Source organism: Ammodytes marinus (genome assembly GCF_949987685.1).
Source record: "Ammodytes marinus genome assembly, chromosome: 14".
In the NCBI taxonomy this organism is placed as follows: Eukaryota; Metazoa; Chordata; class Actinopteri; order Uranoscopiformes; family Ammodytidae; genus Ammodytes; species Ammodytes marinus.
Genome location: NC_137218.1, coordinates 13,716,228 through 13,742,571, shown reverse-complemented (window position 1 = coordinate 13,742,571; position 26,344 = coordinate 13,716,228). Strand labels below are relative to the sequence as shown.

The window sequence follows — 26,344 nt, the reverse complement described above, 5'->3', positions numbered from 1 at the left end:
ATGTGTATACCACCCACACACCCACCCCTCCACATACCCACACACCCAAACAGGCACACACACACACACACACACACACACACACACACACACACACACACACACACACACACACACACACACACACACACACACACACACACACACACACACAATGCTTGTTCCTCAAGAGGTGTGTGCAGTCCTTCCACTCCCACTCAGCCTCCCACTACTTTCAGCACTCTCTTCGCTGTTCCACCCCCAAAATGTGGGGAGCGACGCCATGTTCTTAAAGGGGCTGCATCAAGCAGCGAGTTGAGAAACATTACACCCGGATAGAAAGTCAATTTGATTTTTCAAAATAAAATTGATTGAAGCCATGTTGACGGGATGGTATAATACAACAATTTTAATTTAATTCCTTTAAGTTTCTATTTTTTTTTACGAATGAACTAGGCTACTATGTAAAGAATGATCATATATAGTTAAATTTGGCCAATTTCATCATAGTGTATAATTTACTAGATTGATATACTATAAATGCAGACGAGGACTAGGCTGTATAAGGGGCATGTGGTGTAAGAAATGAAAAGAGCATCTGTATGCACTGGGGGTATTGCTTAAAGTCATGATGTATTTATGTTGAAACTGTTCCAAACCGTTTTCTAGCATGGAGGGCAGCCTATTCGGCACTGGAATGCACCAGAGGGCACTTTATCACGTTTTTATGTTGTTGTTGTTGTAGGGCACTCTGAAGGGAACTTTTGCACAGTTTTTTCCTTGATTAACCCCCCACCCCCCATAAAAAAAGAACAAGAAATAATTAAGTGGTTTTATTTGTTCTGTTATGATCGGAGATGCCAGAGGCTTCAAAGGCAGAGGCCCTGAATGTAAATTGGGTGTAGCCTACGTGAGACTTTTGATGCTGTCTTACTTTATTTAATCCTTTTTTAATGTTATATTATTAATAGCTTTTTTCCCTTATGTTGCTTCCTTTATCAAGTAAGCCTAGCCTAGGTTGCACTTCCCCTCTTAAATTCATATTGTGGCATTTTATCCCTGTTCTTTTTATTTTCATCCATTTCTAGTAGGCTAGGCCTAAATTACTCGAGGGCATGTCATCATATCTATATTGCGAAGCTGCATTTCTTGTAGGCTATGAAATGTGGCTATCTATCTATCTATCTATCTATATATCTATCTATCTATCTATCTATCTATCTATCTATCTATCTATCTATCTATCTATCTATCTATCTATCTATCTATCTATCTATCTATCTATCTATCTATCTTCACGATATTTTGCCCCTAGATCTCTTTCCACCACTGTGGACATATAGTTTTTGTTTAGTTAAAAACATCTCATTGTAGTGTGAAGCCCTTCATCTCTGAAACCAAACCCGGGCCCATGTTATTAAATGACACAAGAAGAACGACAGGCCTAGCCTAGTGCAAATAAGGTAGAAGTCTTTTTATTTTGGAAAAGAGAACATAACCGGAAGTCCGGTGTCTCTTTGCTCCGCTTGCTTGATGCTAGTTTTCAGAGCAGAATGACAGCTGAACGGGTCGGAAAGGTAGAGCAGCACAGTCTCTAACATTAACAACAATCATCACAAACTCCCGTGTTCCTCGAAAAAGAGAAGCACCGATAGATTTCACCGTAATAGACTCGTGCTCTGTACCCACCGGCGGAAGCGTCTGAGTTTATCCGAGGACGGTAACCGTTAACCTTGCGGATAGTGTTTGTTCTTTTTTTTTCACCAAGAGAGACAAATATCCGTGTCCGGATGTGCCAGCAATATTTGTTTTTTTTCTTGTGGCGTAGCACCTTTCTCCAAAGCAGGATATTCTTGATGTTTGCAGGGTCCGAGGTGGCCCTTTGGGTCGACAGCGTATCCCACCAACATTAACTGTAGGCTATTTTGCAAAAAAATTGGCGGATCGGTGTGGGGGAATGATCAACGAAATGATTGTGCAATAGAGAGGACGAAGCGCTGTTGTACGTCTCGACTTCCTCGGTGTTGTGACTGTGGAGAGAGAGAGAGAGCACAAGTCACCGGGGATACATTGTCTGTTTTTGTGTTTCCTGCTCGAAAAACCCACGACGACAACGACGACTACGCGGGATTTTGAATAGTTTGTGACAGCCAAGGAGACGAAAAGAGGAAATAGTTCTGCCCTCGTCTAGTGCGAGTGTGTGTGTGAACCGGGAAAACCTTCACTATGACGGGCAGCACCCCAGCGGACATGGTGAGACATTTATACTGTCAGTTTGTCACACTTAACCATTGACTTCAATGTTTTCCCTTTTTAGGATTTTGCCCCCCGAGAAGCTGATCGGGGTGTAGGCTATTCATTAGCCTAGGGCCTACTTCTTAACAGTGTTGGGAACATAGTAGCAAAGGCCCCAGTATGACACTGATAGGCTACATCCCACTAGTTCCCAACACAGTCTAATGGTCCCCACAGTAGGGACTGAGGATTCCCAGTGGAAAGGAAACTGTGGCACTTTAACTTAACTGATATGGTCCTTATCAGTGTCTATCGGGTTACTTCCCTAACTTTGATTCATGTGTAGGCCTACCTTTGCATTTTTAGAGGAATAAGTTTTACAAAAAAAAGTACAGTTTAGATTTCTTAATTGTTATTATCCCAGGCAGCTATTGGCTTCCATTGAATTTTCTATAGTATAAAACTTTATTAGCACACCCTTGAAACTTCTTCAGTAGTCTAGCACAGTTCTGTGTGTCTAATCATTGACTTTCATGGTATGGAAATTAATGGAGTAGGTCTACAATGGCATCCTGGACAATAAGGCAAAACACATTAGAATGTTTTAAGCCAAACAATTTGCTGTGATGTAATAGTTCAGGTAAAGATACATTTAATTTGTTTTTATATTGGAATTACACTGGAATTCCCGTACAGGACCCTGTATATTTTATGATTGACATTTTGTGTTTACCGTGGCATCTTAGAAAGCAGGGCTGGAAAGAGTGTGGAGTTTAGGTGCTCTGTTGCTGCTTCTTGAGTGCACACTGACCGGTAATTGCCTTGCTCCTGCAACCCAATGTTGATGTCATACTCACTGTTGAAGTAGCACTTTAAAAAAGGAGGGCAAACTATGACCCTATAAATCTGTGGTCATTGTCAGGTGACTTTACCAGCTTACCCCAACCCTTTCAAGACACTATATCCTCTTATGACTTATGACTTGTTTTCTGTGCCCTAGCTTACTTACTTGTGTGTGTGTGTGTGTGTGTGTGTGTGTGTGTGTGTGTGTGTGTGTGTGTGTGTGTGTGTGTGTGTGTGTGTGTGTGTGTGTGTGTGTGTGTGTGTGTGTGTGTGTGTGTGTGTGTGTGTGTGTGTGTGTGTGTGTGTGTGTGTGTGTGTGTGTGTGTGTGTGTGTGTGTGTGTGTGTGTGTGTGATGAACTCTCATCATGAAGATTATGTCAGCTCCTCTGGGAGGGAAGCGATTCCTCAAATTAAAAGGCGTATGAAATGAGCTTACTTGGATTTAACCAGTCTTAGCCATACTATTTCCCATAATTTATTCTATGTCCGTCATCTTTTGCTGCCATTGCGTGGGGGGCGGCCCTAATAATACTTCCAGGTCTATGTATAGAAAAGGTTAAAGCACATAATGTGTGGCCCTCTAGGCAGAGACCAGCTATCTCAGCTGCGCCCATAGTACTCGACTGCCTGCGTGTCCGAGTTTGGCTGATCCATCTGAAAATCAGGGCCATTATGTTGTCAGGATGTGGGGAATAAATACTGTGAGGAAGTGAGAAGTGATCCGGCCTCTATGTAAATACGTAGTTGTCCAATCCAAGCTAAAGGATCTAAGTTTAGCACATCCACATCGTAAGGAATGACTGACCGTGGATTATGGATATAATCATAAGCTGAATATTTTCATTTTCTGGCAGCTAAATCCTCCTGAATCCTAAGAAGGTGTTTTCATGTCACCATCTGTGTGGATGGGTGAGGCTTAGTATGAGCTTCGGTAGTAGTAGTGGCTCCTAATGGTGTTTTGCTTGTGTATTGTTGCAGCGGTAGCATATGATTTCTATCACCCAGACAGGGAACTTTTTTGCTTTCAAGGCTCTAGGCGCCCTGCTGAAGTGCCTTTTAGCAACACGCTGAACTCCTGCCAACTAGTTAAAAGGGCAGCCTTATCCGTGTGCTTTGAGAATTTCCCAGTGGGGGAAGTATTGCATTATTATCGCATCATTCATCGCCCAGTGTCAAGCATAAAGTTCATTTTTGTGCGGGTAAAGTCATAATATTTCTGCCAACTGGCAAGCAGCACTGTTTTAAATGTATTTTTTTTCTTTTGCCAGAGCTGCTATCTTCAGGCGCTCATGTTATTAACATGCCTCCAGCTGAAACAAAAAGGTCAAATTCTGCACATAAGTAAGACGTTTCAGGATTTCTGCCAGTGTAAATCTTGCACACAATCGCTTCCCTTTGTGGCTTTTTACTCCATACATCAAACCAGCTCCCTGTGTTCCCCCCTCAAGGAAACCCGGGGGGTGGGAAATATCAGCTATGTGCATTTAACTCATCCTGTGTGGTTGAAACCAGCAGCAGACGCAATTATGCCTTTTAGCCCCCCCCCCCCCCCCTCCACACACACACACACACACACACACACACACACACACACACACACACACACACACACACACACACACACACACACACACACACACACACACACACACACACACACACACACACACACACACACACACACACATATAAAGGCTGTATAGAGTGGGAGTGAGAGTAGGAGGAGAGGAGATTGCCGGTGCCAAACATTGTGGGTGAATGAATCTCAGGGAAAGAATAGGAGCAGGAATAGTCATGCCTCTTGAAAATGGGAATTCTTTTTCCTTTTTCCTTCTTTCTCCGTCTTGGAAAAAGGAGAAAAAGAGGAGGGGTTGAGGGATAGGAAGAGTGAAGGATGAGGAAGGGGTGGGTGGGGGGTAAATTACCTCCCTCAATGCAGACCTCAGAAGTGCTGACTGGGTTGAAACGGTCTACATGGCAACAGTGGGGACGCTTGAAATCCTGGGTCTGGGTGCCCTTGTGAGTGTGTGGAGGGATAGGGTCAGGGTGCACTCCAGGTGTGTGTGTGTTTGTGTGTGTGTGTGTGTAGGGTGTGGGCAGACTAGAGAGACCAGTACAGGGGCACGAGAAGAATAAAGCACCTCAGTTCAGATAGGGAATTTCAAACATCAGCGCTTTGGATTTGTCCCAGCACAGCAGAAAGGACAGGGAGATCTATATAATCCACACACATTCCGAGAGGAGGTACATGACAGTCAAAACTAATGCCTTCATAAATGTTTAATAAATCCTTGTTATACACCCTCAGCTCTTTGGACATTAAGAAGGCTTGCGGTGGACATTTTTCACTATTTTTATATATTACATGATTAATCGAGAACATAATTAATTGATAATGAAAATAATCATTGTTGCAGGAAGGTCAATTTAATTGGAAATTCAGAAATAGTGTTAATTTCTCCTAGACACCGCTGTATGGCTGATGACAGAAATAATGTTGATACCACTGTCCAGTCACAACCGATCAGTTGGGTAAAAAGAAAAAACTGAATAAAATGTAACAATGCAGATTATCCAATTTGTTTATAAGGATTTTTTAAAGATGAATGGATCTGATAAGACGTCAATTAAGGAGTTACAATTGTAAATAAGAGTAGAGTATGACGTAATTGTAAGAACCTCTACTCAAGTAAAGACTTTGAATACTTCTTCCAGCCCTGTCTGCTATTTAAGGATAAATAACCAACCTGGCAACCCAAGAGTTTTTGCTAATTTATAAAGCATTGGTAAATAATGCATTAATCATTAACACAGCCATTTGTTGTAAAGTGGTAATGACATGACTGTGTCACAGCTTCTCCTTCTGGACAGGAAGTGGTTTACTGAAGGCCCACGTCTGATCCTGATATTATATGAAGAAATAAACACTTAACCGCACGTACACACACGTACACACTCATACACCCTGTCATTTGTGCAGTGGTGATAACTATGTATTAATTTTTGGTAGAGGTGGCAATCACAGCTCAACCAGGCCCAGGAAGTGTGAGCGAGCACATTAACCCTTCAATCATCAGGTGACATTTTTAATTATCAATAGGATGTGTATTGATTCGAATTTTGAAATTTTAGCAGAATTTCTCACCTTGCACAACACCTCATAATCTTGACAAAGGTATTGCGGTCTCATTGAAAAGTGTGTAGGATTATAAAGTCTATAGATTGAGTAGGAACTAACCAATCAAATGTGTGCTCAGCTCACTAGCTATTTTTCAGTCCTTGTCATGATTCACTCACTAGTCAAACAGCCCAGGGGCTAGGCTGCACTTTTCCTACTTTTTAAATTTTCTTGAGTATTCATAGCCTGGAAATCCAGACCCTGATATCTTGAACGATAGAGGGTCTGGCCACGATCAATTGTAATTTCCAACTCAAGGGGCGGCTCCTACTCGTGCATTTCAAATGCCACTGCACGCAGTTGGATAGCACTACAACCAATCAGAGCGATGCAGAAGGTGACGTATTAAGCCCCGTTCGTTTAGCGAACAGCTGTTAAACTGTTCAATTAAACTTTTGCCGTGGTCGGTCAGCAAAACAGAGCATTCCACTTACTTGCTAATGAAAGATTTGAGTGCCGTCTTCCAAATCGTAAAGGGTCGAGGCCAAAGCAGTCTCAAACTCACACAACATATCCGCAGCCATCTTTGATGTTTACTATCACGGCTTCGACGTCGCATGCACGTCCCTGTCGTCATCCGGTTACGTCCGCCCCAGAGCACCATACAAAGGGGTCTGGCGCGCCCATATTAGATAGAACCAATTGAAAAGTGAGCCAGGATTTCTGGACTTTCTGAAAAAGCTTCAATGGAGAGTGTCCAGACCAACAGTGGCAGGTCTGGGAATGACAGGCTAGAGTATTCAACCATTTTCTTTAAAATGCACACATACACATACAAATACACCACACAGTGATTTTGTTTAAATTTCATTTTTTGTGTTTTTCTGCGACAAACAGTCCGAAACCAAAACATATTTTATGTACTATGGTAGGAGATGAAAAGAAAACACTTATCTAAATTGTTGCCGATTTATTTTCTGTCAGTGTCATCAATGAATCGACTAATGATATTCATGTTTTGCCGATTGTTTTAATTGTGCCCCCATGACCCTTGTCTGTTATACAGCAATAACCACATAGGAATGCACATGTAGACGTATTAGATATACGTATTTATATACCAGACATTGATTCGGAATAGTGGATTTCGGTGTCTGTGTATCACCAGTGTGTGCCTGAAAGCTCTGTTGCTGTGTGTGAGTCTAATTCAAATTTTGATGCTTTGAAAGCAGTTTATAGTTCATTCCCACATTGTTTACAGTCCCCTTGGGGCACAAAAGAAAACCACACACACACACGCACACACACGCACACACAAAGGAGTCAAAGGTTGGGGTTAGAGGTCAACGGTGTGTCGGTCGCGGATGAGAGAACAATGGTTGGGGAATCCTTGCTGCTGAAAATGGCGCTCCCTGTTCATTCCCCCTTCCCCACTCCAGCTTAGCTCAGCACTTATGACAGAGAGTGAGGACTGCAGGCGCTTTGCAGGAGCCGGCTAACAACGGCTCTGTCTGATTGACACATTCGGAGGGACAAAAGAACACTATTGAACCATGACAGCGCGTGTTGTTGGATGGAGCATGTCAGTGAATATGTGTGCGTCCAGGATGCCATGTGTTGCGGGGCCTGAGTCACAGATCTAGATTACATCATCCCTCCTCGTGTCCATTGGTTGACATATCGACTCTGACATTGTCACATGTAGGGCCCCGGCTGCCCGAGGGGAAAGCTCTCTGACAGCATTTCTGAAGGTGTGGAGTGGACGGTAGTTGTGTGCTCCTTTCAGGTTCACATCAGGGAACCCCTTTCAGGAAACTGATGACTCAAAAGGGGAAAGTGTGGAACACAGCAGGTAATATACCTGGTCCACTGAAGATGAATGATGCCAATACTCAGTTGTGATTTGTACTACTGTACTGTAGTGTTCACAGAGTTGGTAAATCATATGTAGACCAGTTCCTTATTGCCCCACTGGGGGAAATTCTGCATTTATATATTTCATCTGTCTCTCTTTGAGAACGATTGTATTGCCTTTTTAGATTTGTATTGACAGCTACTGGTACGAGCAAGGTCTTTTGTCAATGTGTATGTCCAGCAGTTGCACTCTGTGGTTGTGTGCGGCTAATTCAGATTTATCGACGCACCTCTACTAACACCAACAGGAAGTCCTATTGAGCACCCTTCAGCCATTGATTGCTTATGTAACTGTTTTGGTTAGCTTGTGTTTGTCTGTGTGTGTGTGTGTGTGTGTGTGTGTGTGTGTGTGTGTGTGTGTGTGTGTGTGTGTGTGTGTGTGTGTGTGTGTGTGTGTGTGTGTGTGTGTGTGTGTGTGTGTGTGTGTGTGTGTGTGTGTGTGTGTGTGTGTGTGTGTGTGTGTGTGTGTGTGTGTGTGTGTGTGTGTGTGTGTGTGTGTGTGTGTGTGTGTGTGTTCCTCTGCAAGGCATGTGTCTGTGCATGTGCATCCTATGTGATCTGTGTGTGTCCTTTCTGAATATTCAGAGAGGACACATCACCGCACTGATGTAGTTCCACATACCTGTCAACACTCTTTTATTCCCATCTTTCTTGTTCGTTCCTGCTGAACAGTTTTCCACAGTGTGCTGACTAGCCTAGTATATAGTTTATAACCTCCTTTTTTCAGGAGCCAGTAAATATAACCAGCTATGCATTTTGGATTGTCTGAACCTGCACACGTGTTTACACGTGCTGTTGATGTTCTTCTTGCATTAGGGTTGTTAACATAGTAAAGCTAAGCTACTTTACTGTGTATGTAGTATACAGCTTTAATTGGTTTCCGAAAAGGTTAAGCATGAGCAGCATTGTTTGCGGTTGTAGGTGGGCTGGCATGTTACTCCTAAAGGTGCGAACACACTAGGCATTTTACACGCGTAAGATTTACGTGCGTAACGCGGCTAAAATGTTGCTTGATCATTTTGTGTCAAAAATGGTTATACGCGCGTAATGTGACGAGTCTCCCTCCCGATATTGTATTTCCCTTATCAACCATGGCTGCGATCAGAACCGACCCGACACAACAGCGTGCATGTCCACACAAAAACAACAACAATACGGCCAACAACTGTGCCAAAAGACAAACTGAACAGCACAAATAGCCTAGCATTAAAACAGCATTGCATATTCACGGCAGCTACATAACAAACACAGTTACAGCAGCATCGGTGCACGGCGGCACAACATAAAGGCAAGTAGCCAAAATTACCCTACCTGGCTGTGACAGGGGACCGTGACGGGGGACCGTGGCTGGCGTAGATCAACACCGGTGCTTCGTGTACTTGTCGTGAAAGTCCCGCGGACAGTCGTCATGTTTGGGTTCATAATATGAGGCGCTAGCCGCCCGCACACAACAGGGTGAGTTAACTAATGCTATACGGCGCTAACTTTGTTTATCGGCTAAAGCACAGCCACACATATTCACTGAATTAACCAGGAAGTCCACTCTCCTGGTTTACTTTCCCCACGTATTGTAACCCCGAGCGGCTTCATACAGCACCGGCCGCCGCAATACATTTACTCCTCGGTGTCTCGCATCAGCCTCTGTGTACAGTACACTGTTCTCCGACCCTGCCAATGTATGTGACGTAGGGTCAAGCTCAACGCTGATTGGCCAACGCGGCTAATCGTCTCGCGTAGGAGCAACAAAAGTTCAATTTTTTGAACTCCTCGCGTAGCTATACGCGCGTAATATATACGCACGTAATATATACGCGCGTAAAAATGTTGCTTTAGCGCGAGTGAAAATGTTGCTTTAGCGCGAGTGACGCATTTACGCGCCATGTACGCGCGTAAACCAATGGTTCCCTATGGAAAAGGGGCGGGTTTCATACGCGTCTGTACGCGTGTAAAGTGCCTAGTGTGTTCGCACCTTAACACTCTAAGTGGCCTAACCGGCTTGGTGGTTTGAAGCTAACTCAGAGCAAAAACAATAAACATTGCATAAGTTACTTCTGTTTTTCCCCCTCCAAAATGCATGTTTCCTTCAAGTCCTGAGGCAAACACACTTATCCTAGACGGAACATCCACATTCAAACAACCTGTTCATGCTTTGGTTCATTGGACACTTGTCTCAACCAAACCTTAGATGTTTACGGTTGGAGTTAAGAGGTTATTGTCGTCTGTAACGACTGTGATTTAGGCTTGAGATGCAGTTCACAGTCACCTCACCACCAAGATTAAATCTTGAGGACGGAGCTCTCGATTAAGATTTCATCACTGGCCAGGCTTGAAAGTGCGAGACACTATTTCTTTTGTCGTCGGTTTTCATTTCTAATCAGCCCAGCTAGCAGAATGAAGGGTTCTGTGTGTGTGTGTGTGTGACCTAGAGTTTTTTTTCTTTCTTCAAAATAAAGAAAACGGCAGTGTGTGTGTGTGTGTGTTGGGATAAGGGCTTATTCTGCTGGAAAATCCCCCTCTGTTTAGCAGTCAGTGTTGGCAGGTATGGCTTTCCTCGGGCTGAGGAATGTGTAAACTACTTCACCGTTTGGCTCCCGGGGACCTAGTTCAAGAGGAAACTTCTGCGCTTCACTTTGATTCTGCTCTCGGTCTCTCTTGACAGTGAATAGGCACTTGTTGTACGCCGCATCTCTTCACGTCCTTGATTGTTAATATTGTACGAGCCGCGATAAATATAACATAAATACATAAAGTACAACAAATTCACACAGTGCTGCTGACTAATACTTGCTGATGGTTGAGTTCAGCAGTAGTCCTCTGCAGTACACCCCGGACACTGGACACCTCGGGACAGGAGTGAAGTGAGGACACTGTTTGGCTTTTATGCCAAGTGTTACAGAGTCAGAGCATGACATAAACGGGTGGCTGTGAGTGTGTGAGTAATATACGAGCGCTCAGATGGCGCTAACAGGACAAAGTTCTAGCCAGACACCGTACGCTGCCCGAAGCCTCTTTTGAAGTATGTTCAAGTGCATTTTTTCCGGGTGTTTATGCCTGTGGTCCCATTTGCATAGAGAAAGCAGCTAGAGCACAACCTGTCCTTCCTGTTAAGTCTGACGTGCCTGCTGCTGGCTTTGCTGGTGGAGTTACACCCACTCCAGTTCACTTTTGCTCCAGAGGAACTGCACACACTCGAGCTGCACTGAAAGGCCATTGTTTGTATGTAATGGTGCTGTACTGAATCCAAATACAATTTCGTCATAATAAACTAATCCAAATCACAAAAAAGATACCGAAGACATGACCCCATGTCCTCCACTGTAGCTCATGAAGGTCCTCATGAAGCTACTGCCTCCTGTTAGTAGAGAAATGAAAGTCACATAAATGTACGGCTGGCTGAAATTGAGAAACTGAAATAAGGAAGAGAAACTGGGTTTGAGAAAGGACAAGAGTGATAAGAAGAGAGGAAGATGTGCTGCCGAACAAAAGGTTAGTTCACTGCACATTACTTTAGAAGGATGTTATTTACTAAAAGCAACTGTGTGGGAAAAAAGAGTTGCACGTTCGTATCATTTCTTAATATCTCCAATCAGCCGTCTAAAGCGACATGTTGGCCTTGATCAAATATTCTACACACAGACATTTCTCAATAAATTAAATTAATGTTAATCATTCATGCATATGTGGCTTATGTGTTGCTTTATGAATAATGTGTTTTTAATGGAAATTCTGCACAAATGATATGTTCAGGGCACATTTGCTATATATTTTTGGGCATTTTTTTTATGCTTTATTTGATAGTGCAGAGAGACAGAGGTGAAATGGGGCAGAGAGGGGAGTGACATGCAGAGAACAACCGCGGGTGGGAATCGAACCCGGGTCTGCTGCTGGGCCCGGCCCGGGAGGGGGACGCCTTACCAACTGAGCTAAAGGTGCCCCCACATTTGCTATATATTTTTTAGGTTTGATTATTATGCCATTGCATTGGGAAACCCTGGGATTTTGAAGCCGTGTCTTCAAATAACTTGAATGCTTTTGGTATTCAAGTGAAGTCAACAACGTCAAGCGAACATTCCAAAATAAAAGCGGTATTCTTCCTAAACATACAATTGAAACAGATGTAAAAAACACTCAAGTGATGAAAACACACTGGATTTTCGTTGAGTGGAAAGAGAGAGTGTGTGTGTGTGTGTGTGTGTGTGTGTATGTGTGTGTGTGTGTGTGTATGTTTTTGTGTGTGTGTTCTAGAAATTGGGGATGGGAGGAAGGGGTGGGAGGGTGTTTGACTGGCTCAATAAAAGGAGCCTTTCAGCTGCACTGGAAACAATTTCCAGCTGAGGGGACATTTATATTAAAGCTGCCCCTCGACAGCACAGACTGTATGCCTTGTGTGTGTGTGTCTGGGCGTGTGCGTCAGAGCAGCCAGCAAGAATCAACTGTCCCCCCCCCCTTCTTTACTGCTATACAGTTTTGGGACCGGCTGCCATTTTCTAAATCAGTTCCTAATATTCTAACCCCCCTCCCCGCCCCCTTGCTAACACAGTGCACACGCAGGGAATTAGAGGGTCAGTGTTGAGACTCTTTCGGGTCCCAGACAGGGCAGGCATGTGCCACGGAGCACTCATCCAAAGGTCAAGCCTCATCGACTGGATGTACTTCCAACAGGAACAGCTGGCCTCCAGACCTCCCCACGTGCCTCTTAACCCAGACTTTTACCATGATGTGGTTGGCAAATTGAAAATTTTACTTTGTGAATCAAAATCTAAAAATGCCCCCGACAAGCTTTTTTTTTAGCAATGCCACATATTTGACTCTCTTCATGTTATCATGACATAAGGGCTTGATTGTTTACATGATCAATTCATCTGAGATTCTGTGCCGGTTTCGTAGACAGGGATTAAGTCTAGTCCTTGAGTTGACTAAATGGAATTTTGAATGGAGATTGTCTATTGAAAGTTAGATTTAGTCCGAGACTACGCTTAATCCATGTCTGCGAAACTGGCCCATAGTGTCATAGAAATTAGAACCTTAATCCTCAGATGATAATGTGAGCCATTTATTCCCCTCCACCATGTGAACATCCCAACCACTTTTAAATACTATTCTGCAACTTCGGTGAAAAAAAAAACACCATGGAACAGATTGTCAAGTTTATGTTGAACAGGACGTTATTGACGGTATTGATCATGGCTACTTAGTATTTGGCTAAATGGCGAAAGTGAAAGACAGTAAGTAGGAAATGTCTTTGGCTCGTCATTGAAATTTAGTCGTGATGTCGGAGGAAATGGCAGCAGGGAGATGGAAGCAGGAAATGTATTAGCCTTTTTTGCATCTGAAATGAGGAATACAGAGGCTGAGCTCAGTAAAGAGTTAATGATTGAGCTCAAAGGGGAGACGGTCAGAGACAGAGGAGTGTGTGTGTGTGTGTGTGAATGATAAAGAGAAAGAAAAAGAGAAAGAAGGAGCATGGAGAAAGGGTATATTTGGCCTTCATGCTGTCTTGCACAAATTTGTCATTGCATGTTGGATGCTATGGAGCACTCTGACTATGAATGTTCTCTAATCATCCCAGCAGTGTGTGTGTGTGTGTTTGTGTCCTTATCTGAACGAGCTGGCAGTAATGAAGCATTGGACCTTGGGCCAGAATGAGTCAGGGCTTTTCATCTTTTATTTTCTTCTTCTTCTAAGTTTCCTGTAATGAGGAAGCATGGCTTTATCTTGAGGGAAGCAGCAGAACTTTCACTTGCGCACAGACAACATCAAATATCGAGCTATAGTATGGTTTCAATTATAAATGTTTCTGAAGTGGCTGCCCTGTGCCTAGAGATCGCTTGGCTAAATATACGGTTTATGATTAAAAACTGCAGCAATTTCACCAGCTCTCATATCCGTCTTGTAATGCCAGTGGGTTTGAAAGCTGGGCTGGCACGTTTTTTTTCAGCTAAGTTTAGGCACGTCCATTCAGCTCAGCACAGAATAGCTCGGTAAGCTGATCACGGTACAGTTTACGGTTCATAGCACAGTGCGGTTTAAGGCTCTAAGGCATGGCCAGGTATACAGTAATCCTGTTTGACTTTTAATCCAAAGGTCACTCACTGTTGAGGAAACAGGTTTGTATTTGCCAAGCCATAATGTGCTTCTTTCTGCACACACTTTGCTGTAAACTTGTCAATGATCTCACATGGACGCGTGATAGGCTAATAAATGAGTTGTTATGCCATCTTAGCATGGTAAAATCCCTTAATGATGACAACGTGAAGAGTGGCAAAACATCCCCTCAACAGCATCCCTCAGCTGATTATGTCATCTTTATCCATAATTCTCTCTTGTCTCGGGTGGAACAATGTGTGTGAAAGATCTTGATTAGGTCCCCAGACTGCCCCCCCCCCTCCCTCCCCCCACCATTTTGCCTCCTCCTCCTTGTCGCTGCCCTTGTTCCTTCCTGTTGCTGTCTCCCCACTGAGGCTGCCTGTTTCCTGTTGTGCTAAACAACAACAACACAACTGGCAGCTCGCTTCTCTAACCAAACAACATGAAGATAAAAAACATGTAGGAGGAAATTATAAGAGGACGCCCCTGTAGATTCATGTCTTACAAAGTGCACACACAGACAGACAGTCACACACTCATTTTGTGTCTGTTTTGATAATTGATTCAATTCATTTCACATCCCGGCCGGCACAGCCCGGTAGCATGCTCTGATTAGTTGTTATGATAACTACAGTGACATAACTTTAGTTTAGCCATTAGGCCTTTCTACTAAAGTCTTAACAGAAATTTGCTCCACATAACATCCTGTCAACTATAGGTTTTATGTTGAGTATCAAGCATGCTCTCTTAAAGGTTTTCTATAGGGCTTTCTCTGCATGTAAAGCCACATCTACTTCTATCACTACATGCTGTTTCCTGAATAGACCTAGGATAGACCTATCCTGTGTGTGTGTGTGTGTGTGTGTTTGCTTGTTGCATGTGTGTGTGTGTGTGTGTGCCTGCTTTTATGTCTGTGTGTGTGTGTGTGTGTGTGTGTGTGTGTGTGTGTGTGTGTGCGTGTGTGTGCGTGTGGTAGTAATACCCCTGGTTGTTTCTGTTCCGTGCCATCTGGTAAATTCCAGCACAGAGGGCATTTTAGCTTGCCAGCAGTCTGTGTGTGTGTGTGTGTGTGTGTGTGTGTGTGTGTGTGTGTGTGTGTGTGTGTGTGTGTGTGTGTGTGTGTGTGTGTGTGTGTGTGTGTGTGTGTGTGTGTGTGTGTGTGTGTGTGTGTGTGTGTGTGTGTGTGTGTGTGTGTGTGTGTGTGTGTGTGTGTGTGTGTGTGTGTGTGTGTGTGTGTGTGTGTGTGTGTGTGTGTGTGTGTGTGTGTGTGTGTGTCTCTCCCTCTCTCCTTCTCTCTCTCACAAACGCACACACACAGACACACGCACACATGCACACACGCATATAGACGCACATTTTCTCTTGTACGGGCACATGGCATCACGTGAGCTGTAACTGCAGGGCAGTACTCTTTTCCAAAGAAGAAAAAGCAAAGGCAGCATTATGGATGTAAGTCCCCCAAACGTTTCTCTTCCCCACTCCGTTGTTGAATCTCTCACTCTGTCTTCAGTGTCTCCTTTAATTGTCTGCTCTGGAAAAGAGACAAAGAGAGTCAAAGAGAGCCGAGTCATGACTATTTGGATAATTGCTTAATATTATATTGTATAATATATTGCTTTTTTTGTTTAACACTATACAAATAATGAATAATCTCCATCACATTAATTTCAAATCCTAAAGATGTTTATTGTAACATTATATAAAGCAGAGCAAGGCAAAACATTACCACATTTTAAAACCAGCTGGGGGATCAGCATTTTTGCTCAGAGAAAGGCTTCACACGATAAATAAAACGACAGAATTGTTAACTAATCATTTCAGCATGCCACTAGATGCTTGTCAAATCATCAAATTTCTTCAGGGATAGCTGTGAATGAAATCAATTAACACAGGGAGAAAATAAATTGACTTCAACTACCCTAAATCCTCATTTTAGATGCACACGTGGAGAGGAAAAAAAAGGGAAACACTTGTCCTTAGAAAAAGGACAAGCTGAAAGGTTATAAATCAAGCTAATCCTGACTGCAGGGCATCCGCTGCACACCGCTGGGGAGACCACCTAGGGGAGAGGGTGTGGGGGCGGGTTGTTTGGAAGCAGGCGGGAGTGAAGGAGGGTAAGGCAGAGGTCACAGCAGAGTATGTAGCTCCCTGGGGAGGGGGGAGAACAGCATGGGGACGCTTTACTCCACCACAGGGCTTTCACGTAGCGGGAGGTTCTGGAAAAAACACGGAAGTCACATTGAGACACACACTGTAATGGAAGTGAAGGAGAGTTAGAGGAGGTGTGAGTGAGTGAGTGAGCGAACAGGGCTGAGGCCGAGGTGAAGGACAGGAGGTCCTTTCACCAAAGCCATCATCAGGGATCATCAACCCTCTGTGTGGTCCCCTTCACACCAGCGGTGGCGTGCCCGACATGTGGCGCGTTGGCCTTTTGGGTTTGTGTGTCTGCTGCTGCTGGTAGTAGCTGTGTTATTCCCCCCCCCCCCCCCACCAGAGGCTGAACAGACCCAATGTAAACCAGACGGCTGGACTCTGCAAATAAGGTCTACTTTTGGAAACAGGTTTGAAAAACAAAGTCCTGTGCCGGTTCCAATTAATTAACACCCAACACTACAGTATATGTTTTCTTTCTGTCACAAGCTTCCTGTTTTATTTTTTAATGTCTAAAAACATTTGTTTTTTAAAAACACAGAAGAAGTAGGCTGGAAATAATATTGGCCAAAACAGGGGGAAAGGTTTTTCGATGATCCTCTGAAGTAGGACTCACTTGTTCCTCTATTTGCCACACGAAAGAAGCTACAAAACATCTGATGTAACTTTGCTGTGCTCACAAATGAATGGAATGTACATCCTTAAGACAGGACACCATGTAACCATGCATTGTGCTGTTAAATGAGTTTCAACCTTAAAATATGGCTTGGGTGTGGTAAGGAAATGAGGTCATGTTATTCTTGAAAATAAGTGCTTTCGTAAGACATGTTGTCCAACAGGCAAAAATGTGTCGACGACAACAACCACAATCTAAGGCAGTAATTCATAGCGTTGCACTCATTACAAGTGACATAAATAGATGTGTAAAGATTAAAGAAAGAGAAAACAGAATGCATGAGAGGCTCACTCTCTCACATCCACACAGCTGGCCACGCGTCCTGCATCAGATATTCTGACGTCGGAAAAAGGTGTGTGAGGGGCAGACAGCCAGTCTGCAAGCTGACAAGTGGAGTCAGTTGAAGCATACAAGTGCAATTTTACATTCATGGCCCACAGATTCAGCAGAACAATTTGAGTGTGTACACGGAAAACCTTTAGCGTGTTTTCATGAATGTGCAAAATGTGTGTGATGGTAAAGCCACCAATGGGTTACTGTACAACCAAAGGAACTAAGAGGATTTCCTCGTCGAGTTCACCGCCACGCTTCTCGGCCCCTTTTCCCCTGACCTTCGTTGTTCCCTCTTTGAGTCTCTCTCTCCGTTCCCTCTCATGCTCTCTCATTTTCTCCCTTGGACCCCTGGGCTCCCCTCCAAAAGTCTCAGCGTTTCCTCTGTCCTCCTATATCACCAGACCTCGCCTTTATGTTGTCACGGCGAGTGTACGGCATCAGCACTTTGGTCGCTGATGTGCAATACAGGACTCTCTAACTGTTACATCTGCCTTTCCGTTGCTCACTTCTTTATTTTGTGTTCCTGCGTCACTCTGTCTGCGCCTGTTTTGAGTTTCACTTCTCTCTCTGAAAGTATTTATTTGAAGTTTGTTTTCTCCCCCTGATGAGTTGAGGACACTCTGGGATGGGGCCGTCAGTGGAAATATTCAAGTCAAACCATCATTTTTTTCTGAAATATGACTCAGTATCCCAGCTCCTTACGTTGTGTATTTTTCTCTCATTTTTCTCTGATCATTTATTAAGTGTCCTTACTCGTGTCCTTACTCATGTGTTGACACGGTAAACACATTGAAAAGCTCAAGAGGAGGCAGCCTGTGTGTATATGTTTGTATGTGTGTTGGTGGTGTGCGGCCTCATACCTGTGGATGGATTTTAGACCACCCAGGCATACTGAACTTTCAACACTAGACAGTAGCCTACTAAGTGCGATGTGTTTTCAGACCTCACAGCTAATACACCACATGTTGCCGATGTTAAAAAAAAGGGCAGCAGGCGGGTGTCTGTGGTGGAGGTGGGATCTACTTTAGACTAGTGTGTGGTTTTGTTACAATTACCCAGCCTCAAGTGATAGGAGTTGCTGTCTTACAAATTGGTTATGAGTTCAGACTGTGTGTGTGTGTGTGTGCGGGTGTGTGTGTGTGTGTGTGTGTGTGTGTGTGTGTGTGTGTGTGTGTGTTTAAATTGTATTGTCTCATGGATTTTTAGTGAAAGGTTAGAAACAAGGTTTGATTACAAAATATCACCTTCAAGGTTGGTATGACAAACAGTTATTGTACTGAGTTACGCATCCAGAAGTTATGGACCAACATGTCCTGTCCTGATAGATATGAGTAAATTATTCACTTTCTTTAGCTCTTTTTTTGGTCTCCCCCAACTCCTGAGTAAAAATATCTGAATCTATAGCTGCTGAAGGATGCTAGTATCTGCTGTTTTGTGCTGGGGCACGTCATGTACAGTACACTTTTACTGATAACAACTGTCTCCTGCGGTTGAAGATGACACTATGAGAGCTTTAAGTGTGAACCAAAACACTAAAGTTGCTGCAGGACAGCTAAACAACGAACTGCAACTTGTTATAAAGCTGAAGGGGGCTGCAGAATTAGGTTATAATTCTTTGTCGTTTCACAGAGTGATCCTGTCACAATTTGTTTTACCTTTAATACATTAGCACTAAATGTGAACCATTGACGATCATTTTTTTAAGAAGGCCTCATTGTGATTGCTTAATAGTGGAATTATCACAACATACTTAAGTGTGTATCATGCACTCCCCCCCCCAAAGTAATGGTAACTACTTGTGCAGATGCATCAGTTTTTATATTTGTGTTGAACAGCTAACAGCAAAATGAGGAACTTGTGTTATTTATGATTGTCTGTGACCTCACACAGAGCGCACTGAAATGAAACAGATGTTCTTATCATTCAACATCCTTAAGTTAAGTCTGGTGGTTCTGTCCTAAAACTGCATTATCAGAGAGTTATAAATTATATTTGGACTATTAATTAACACCAGGTTCATCAGTGAGATGCTAAAGCCACATCAAGTTTATTTGAAAGAACATTTTTTAAACTTACTTTCGCTTCACTTTTTTTGAAGAGAGTTGAATCTGAAGATCTGTACACCAGTAGTTTCTGCCAAAAATGTCAAACTGTTCCTTTAATGCTGGTATTAGTGCTGTGGATCAGAAATTACCCTGCTGCTGTCACAGTTGTTAGTGTTACTTGCTCAATTAACCAACTACAAACTAACAAACATTAGCTAGAAAAAACAAGGTGAAATTATCCAGTGTCTCTGGCAGAAGTGTTCTTTCTTGATTCCCCCTTTCATTGTCCACATTACAGGTTTATATTGTGTGTAGCTTGCACGATTTTCCTGTTCATCAGATCCTGCACCATTCCTCACTGCACCTTTCTCATGTGAGATAAAGGTGCCTTTGGCTTCTCTTCCTCTACACACACACACACACACAGTCCCAGCAAGGTGTGCTGCTGCTAGTGGTTAGCAGCATGCTTCAGTTTCTGGCATGTGCTCACACTGGCATGCTAATTCCTTTGGCCCTGGGACTTTGAACAGCCAGCCATTTTGAAGTGTGAAGAAAAGCCATAGACAGATATTGGAGGGGGAGGCATACAGCCGTGCCACGTAAACCCCACGTCCACCTCTTGTGACGGCTTTGATCAAAGAGAGGTGTAGCGATGGGGAGAAAGTGTGATCAAAGGCTCATATATCTGTCGGGAGAGAGGAATGTAGCCCCTTGTGTGTGTGTGTGTGTGTGTGTGTGTGTGCAAGTTTAAAGAGTGGCAGGTTTTTTTGAGTGAAGACACCGGGAGTGGCTGTGACAGCGTGAAATGGAACTCTTACTTGCTTCTGGAGGGCCAAGAAGCAGCTGATGGATTAAAGGGTTATCTGTTTGTAAAATGGGGAGAAGGCAGTGATGAAGAGGCAGGACAGAGAGCAGGTAGCTGTCAGGTACAATGCCAGCTGGAGCGCGGGAAACAGCTGATCGAGAGCCAAATAGGGGAGCCGAGTGGATTCTGGCTGTGCTGAGGACGTCAGCATATCAAAAGGATAGGTCTTTTAGAATGACAATACAAAAAGACAAAGGCTTAAAGAGTTATTACAGGGGCAACTGGGTAATGAGACATATGACGGTAGCGAGAGCTTAACTTAAAGGAGAAGGGAGTACTGACGTGTTTTTTTTTCAAGGATCCAAAACCAAGAGCTATATAACCACAGCGGTGGAATAATATAGGCTACCGTTCATAGCTGACACCTTGAGAAATCTAAAGGGTCAGTCAAGAAGACAATTATATGTTTCCCATTATAATTATAGCATTTACTGCAATGCATGTATTGTAGCCATAGGCTTCCTCTGCCACAGGAAGTTAGCATGATGCACCAGAAAGTGCTTCTGATAAAGGTCAGTGGTGTTGGCTCCTGCAGTCTCTCTTACAGTAGTCTCTTAAATGATTAATGGCCGTCCAACAAGAAGAAGCTCTTTTTATGTTTACACCAACTCCTGAGGGAAACGTCTGGCTCTTTAGCTGCTAAAGGCTCCACTAGCTACTAGCCGCTAGCTAGCTGTGTATGTCTGCAGTCTGGTGCTGAGCAGCAAGTAGTGTGCCAGCAGCTGCCTCCTGCGACCGGAAACCACACTGTGAGAGCAGCGAGACGTGAGAGTGAATCAAACCAAACCATTGTCATATGACCACCAGTCATATGACAAGGGTACAGGTTTCATAAATACAACCTTTAATCAAATTAAAGCTAATATTTCTTAACTTTAATTTGCCTTTTCAGAGGCAAAAAGTAGTAATGCCAGAAAGGGTTTTCCTGATGCATTTCCTGCTGGTAGTAAGTCACCGGAACTGAACACATAAGAAATGTTTAATCTTGACTCCACTGAAGCATGTGCGTAAAAATCATCATAACCCCTAAACGTATTTTAGATTCTACAGATCTGCAAAATCTGAAAACTAACTCCTCATGGAAATGAATAATGTAACAGCTTAAAAGGTGTTCCTTCAGTGATAACAAAAATACAAAAGCACCCGTAATCACACTAAAGACCAGCTTGTGTCGTACGTTAATGGCACATTATATCATGTCATATTTTGCACTGATTACACAGTGTCTGGGAGGCTTTCCACATGGTGAACATGCAGAAAAACAGGACCAAACTGCACAGATGACTAACTAGCTCACTGCCTGGATACCACAGGTGTTGGCATGGTAACCTGCAGAGCTTGACTGTAGGCACAATCAGCAGTGTTGGAGTACGCCTTGACCAGTCAGACCGCCTGGCGAGAGCTGGCTTTTTGCTTGTGTAACAGAAAAAAAGAAAACGAAAAAACAAACAATTTGTCTTTTGATAAAAGCTTTAGAGAACGAGATCATAGCTTCCTCTCAGTCAGGAACCTGTTGGAAAGATTCTCATCCGGTCTTCTTCCTGTCACTTTGTTTGACTTTGCATGTTGCGTACACAACTTGCAGACTAAACTGTCTTACTCCGTTTTACAGTTTAGATGTTTTATTAAATGTTTTGTCTTCAACCTTCGTCCTTTTATCTTCCACATATGATTGATGGAAACAACAGATACCTAATGTGTTGCAAAAGGTGTGTGTTCTGTATAACAATCAGTTTGTAAAGTAGGTCATACGAAACCATGATACGCTGGCATTTATAGGCAAGTTCCCGTAAAAACATAATAAAGATCAAAGTTAATTATGAACAAACCTCTGCTGGGCCAAGGTCCTATTGTTTATTAATAGATATTTACTGCAGACTACAGTGACACGAATGTTTGTGCTATGCACGTATCCACATAACCCTCAACTCATACTTTGCTTAGATATATTGATGATTCAAATAAATGCCATGCATTAACAGTGTGTTATGACTATGATATGACGTCACATAAGATAATGATGATCGCTACAAAAAGCATATGGTGCCTCCCACAAGTTTCTAAAGTAAAGCTTTTAAGCCAAAAGTTTGCGGCTCATTTTCATCTTCAATTGTAACTTTAATTGAATTAAATATTGAAGCTGTTTGCCCTTGTATTTAGTGAAACGCATTTCTGCTCCTGCCCAAAATGAAACTAGGCTTGTAGGTTTACTTCTCCAGCCAATAATGTGTCTGGGTCTTAAAATAAGTATTAAAGGGAATCGCATTCAACAGAAGGAAAATCAAAGTAGCAAATTAAGTTTAGAACAGATTGCACTAACACACACTACCCTCAAAACAGTCAGACACACATTCACTGAGACACTAAGATTACAAACCCTTGCCTCAGGCTTTTAGTCCAGGCAAAATAGCGTTTTTCGACAGACAAATTGTAAAAGAATTTTTTTCAGCTCAGATAATTTCTATGAGGTGTCCAGAACAACATACTAAAAGTCCTAAGAAATCCTAGTTGAGGAAATATGTTTAATTCTCATCAATCCGAGATGTGTGCCAATAAGGCGAGACACCAATAAATCCCAATAGGGCTATTTTTTTCCTTTAGTCCTATCAAAATGAAACTTTACACAATGAAAGTATCCATGATAATTAACATTTTTTGTATTGCAAGTTTCTTTGAAAATTAATTGTAATATGCAAATGAGCTATACACTAATCGTACATGCCCAAAATAAACCCAAATAGGCTTAATTTTTTCCTTTACTCCTACCACAATAAAACTTTACATAGTACATAAGTATACTAGAAAAGTCACTTTTTTTGTATTACAAGTTGCTTTTTAAATGCATTTGAGTATGCACATGAGCTCCACACTTATTGAATATCCAATCATCCTACTGCCAATGGGTGATGGCGATGCTGTTTTTAGACTGGCCTCTAACCTGAAAAACTGCCTGGCTTACCTGCCAGGGGTATAACAGGTGCCTCTCATGAATTAGATTAACCCCTCCCTTAGCTAGTGTAATTTTTTACTTTTTTCAGTGCCATTCCCTTTCCTATGCCAAATAGACGAGACTGAAATGGCATGGATAAAGAGGAGATTGTCACACACCTTGGGACCAAGTAACTCCTTTGTCTACTTTATGCACCATACAGTGCTGCTTGAAAGTATGTGAACCCCTTGAGCCTTTATGAATTTTATTTATCAATACCAGTATTTTTTATATGAAATAACATATTTTTGTTTATCAATTAAACATTTTTCTTTTCCAGAAATCAATTGTTAAAACAGATTTTAAAAAATGATTTGCCAACTTTTGTATGTGAAAAAGTTTGTGAACCCTGAGCTGCATTGGTAATCAGGTGGGCCATATTTGTGATGAAATGGACCAATGTTATAAAGAAATTGGGTGGCACTAGATAAAACAGAGATCAAACCAGGTCAGTGTAGGCCCACCAAAGTGAACCCATACAGATCAGACTTGCCAAAAGGGAAAGACAATCTCAGAGGATCTCAGGAAGAGAGATGTGATGTTGCACATTTGTCTGGGGACAGCTATCAATTAATTTATTTGGTTCTTGTGCCATAAACAGCTTGTGTGCATTAAGATCAGCATGATGAAACAAGAGTACTAGCAAGTCTGTGTCATCACCTACTGAGACTGTGTCTTTTGTTCTGGCAGAGGCAATGGCAGTTTGGACAATGAGCACATCTGCATCGTGCTTTGTATGGTTTGTGATACACCATTTTTTGTCTTACAAGTTTCTTTGAAAATGAATTTTAATATGCAAATGAGCTATACACTTATCAAATATAGGCTACCCAAATTATATCCGCATAGGCTTAATTTGAACCTTTACTCCTACCACATTAAAACTTTACACAATGAAAGTCTACATGAAAAGTAAAACATTTGTATTAGAAGTTAACTTATAATGGTCAAGGCTTTCCAGAAGGGGTTGGTCGAACGTCAGAACAGGGGTCACATCATACTGCAGAGCTAGCCTGGCTCCGCCCGCCCTCCTACTTCCGGCCAAATTTCATTTTCCCTTCAGTGAAATGAAGTACGATGGTCTGGTAGCACCAGGCTACTGCAGAGCTTGAGTTGCCACAAACCTCAATGTTGAGTATATGCAGGATTCATCACTGGGATCAAGATCAATCATTGGAAGGAATGTTACTGAAGCTCTCCCAGGGTGTTCATCTAGAAGATGCAGGATCTGCATCATACCAGACCATGATGGCCTTTGAGAGTGAAGGAGGAGGGTTGTCTTCCACAAAACATCCAGCTGTGATGTTTTGTTATCTGCTGGCAACAGAGCCAGTGGCTGATATACAATAGGCTCACGTATAGGAGGAATCATAAAGTACTTAATGTGTATGCGACCAACCGCAGCAATATCTGCAGCAGTCACTTGGATCTTTAAAAGAAAAAATTAAGCCAATGCGAATATATTTTGAGTAGCCTATATTTGATTAGAGTATAGCTAATTTGCATATTAAAATCAATTTTCAAAGATAAAAATGGAATATCACAAACCATGCAAAGCACGATGCAGATGTGCTCATTGTCCAAACTGCTATTGCCTCTGCCAGAACAAAAGACACAGTCTCAGTAGGTGATGACACAGACTTGTCAGAACTCTTGTTGCATCATGCTGATCTGAATGCACAGGAGCCGTTTATGGCACAAGAACCAAAGAAAGCAACAAAAACAAGACGGATATGGTGCATAAAGTAGACAAAGGAGTTACTTGGTCCCAAGGTGTGTGACAATCTCTTCTTTCTCCATGCCATTTCAGGCTGTGATTCTACGTCTCGTCTATTTGGCATAGGAAAGGGAATGGCACTAGCCTGGAAATCCAGACCTGCCACTAGGCGCTGGCAAGTTAAATGTGCTGCGCCTGTTGGTCTGGGCACTCTCCATTGAAGCTCATTAAATATGTCAAGAAATCCTGAGCTACATTTCAATTGGTTCTATCTGATATGGGCGGGCCAGAGCCCTATGTATGGTGCTCTGGGGCGGACGTAAACGGATGACGACAGTGCGCCGTCGAAGCCGTGATAGTAAACATCAAAGATAGCTGCGGATATGTTGTTTGAGTTTGAGACGGCTTTGGCCTCGACCCTTTACAATTTGGAAGACCGCACTCAATCTTTCATTAGCAAGTAAGAGGAATATTCTGTTTTGCAGACGACCACGGCAAAAGTTAAATTTAACAGTTAATCCCGCTGTTCGCTAAATGAACAGGGCTTAATACGGCACATTGTTCATTGCTCTGATTGGTTGTAGTGCTATCAAATTGCGTGCAGTGGCATTTGAAGAGACAAATCTAATTCATGAGAGGCACCCCTGGCAGGTAAGCCAGGCAGTTTTTCAGGTTTGAGGCCAGTCTAAAAGCAGCATTGCCATCACCCATTGGCAGTAGGATGATTGGATATTCAATAAGTGTGGAGCTGATGTGCATATTCAAATTCATTTAAAAAGAAACTTGTAATACAAAAAAAGTGACTTTTCAAGTATACTTTTACTATGTAAAGTTTTATTGTGGTAGGAGTAAAGGAAAAAATTAAGCCTATTTGGGTTTATTTTGGGCATGTACGATTAGTGTATAGCTCATTTGCATATTAAAATTCATTTTCAAAGAAACTTGTAATACAATTTTTTTTTATTTTCATGGATACTTTCATTGTGTAAAGTTTCATTTTGATAGGACTAAGGGAAAAAAATAGCCCTATTGGGATTTATTGGTGTTTCGCCTTATTGGCACACATCTCGGATTGATGAGAATTAAACATATTTCCTCAACTAGGATTTCTTAGGACTTTTAGTATGTTGTTCTGGACACCTCATAGAAATTATCTGAGCTGAAAAAAATTCTTTTACAATTTGTCTGTTTTTTGGCCCAAAAATGGGTTACTTTGCCTGGCCTATTTGTTTATTGTATCTGTTACGTAACTGTATGTGTGTGTGTATGTTTGTGTGTGTGTGTGCGCACAAAGGAACTCAAACAAACAATAAAACACTATTTATAATGTTGTACTAAATATGTCATACTCAAAATGAGGCGATTTGATAAATCAAAAGAGTTTGTTTTCC

The 26,344-nt window shown here is 42.5% G+C and overlaps 1 protein-coding gene across 1 annotated transcript in view; it reads left to right on the top strand.

Moving 5' to 3' along the window:
• The first annotated feature begins 1,542 nt into the window (after positions 1 to 1,542).
• ubl3a (ubiquitin-like 3a) overlaps positions 1,543 to 26,344 on the top strand; it is a 37,036-nt gene continuing 12,234 nt past the window's right edge. Inside the window, exon 1 of the mRNA XM_080040948.1 lies at positions 1,543 to 2,232. Coding sequence (XP_079897074.1) covers positions 2,206 to 2,232 — 27 coding nt within the window. The 5' untranslated portion in view covers positions 1,543 to 2,205. The remainder of the gene's footprint in view (positions 2,233 to 26,344) is intronic.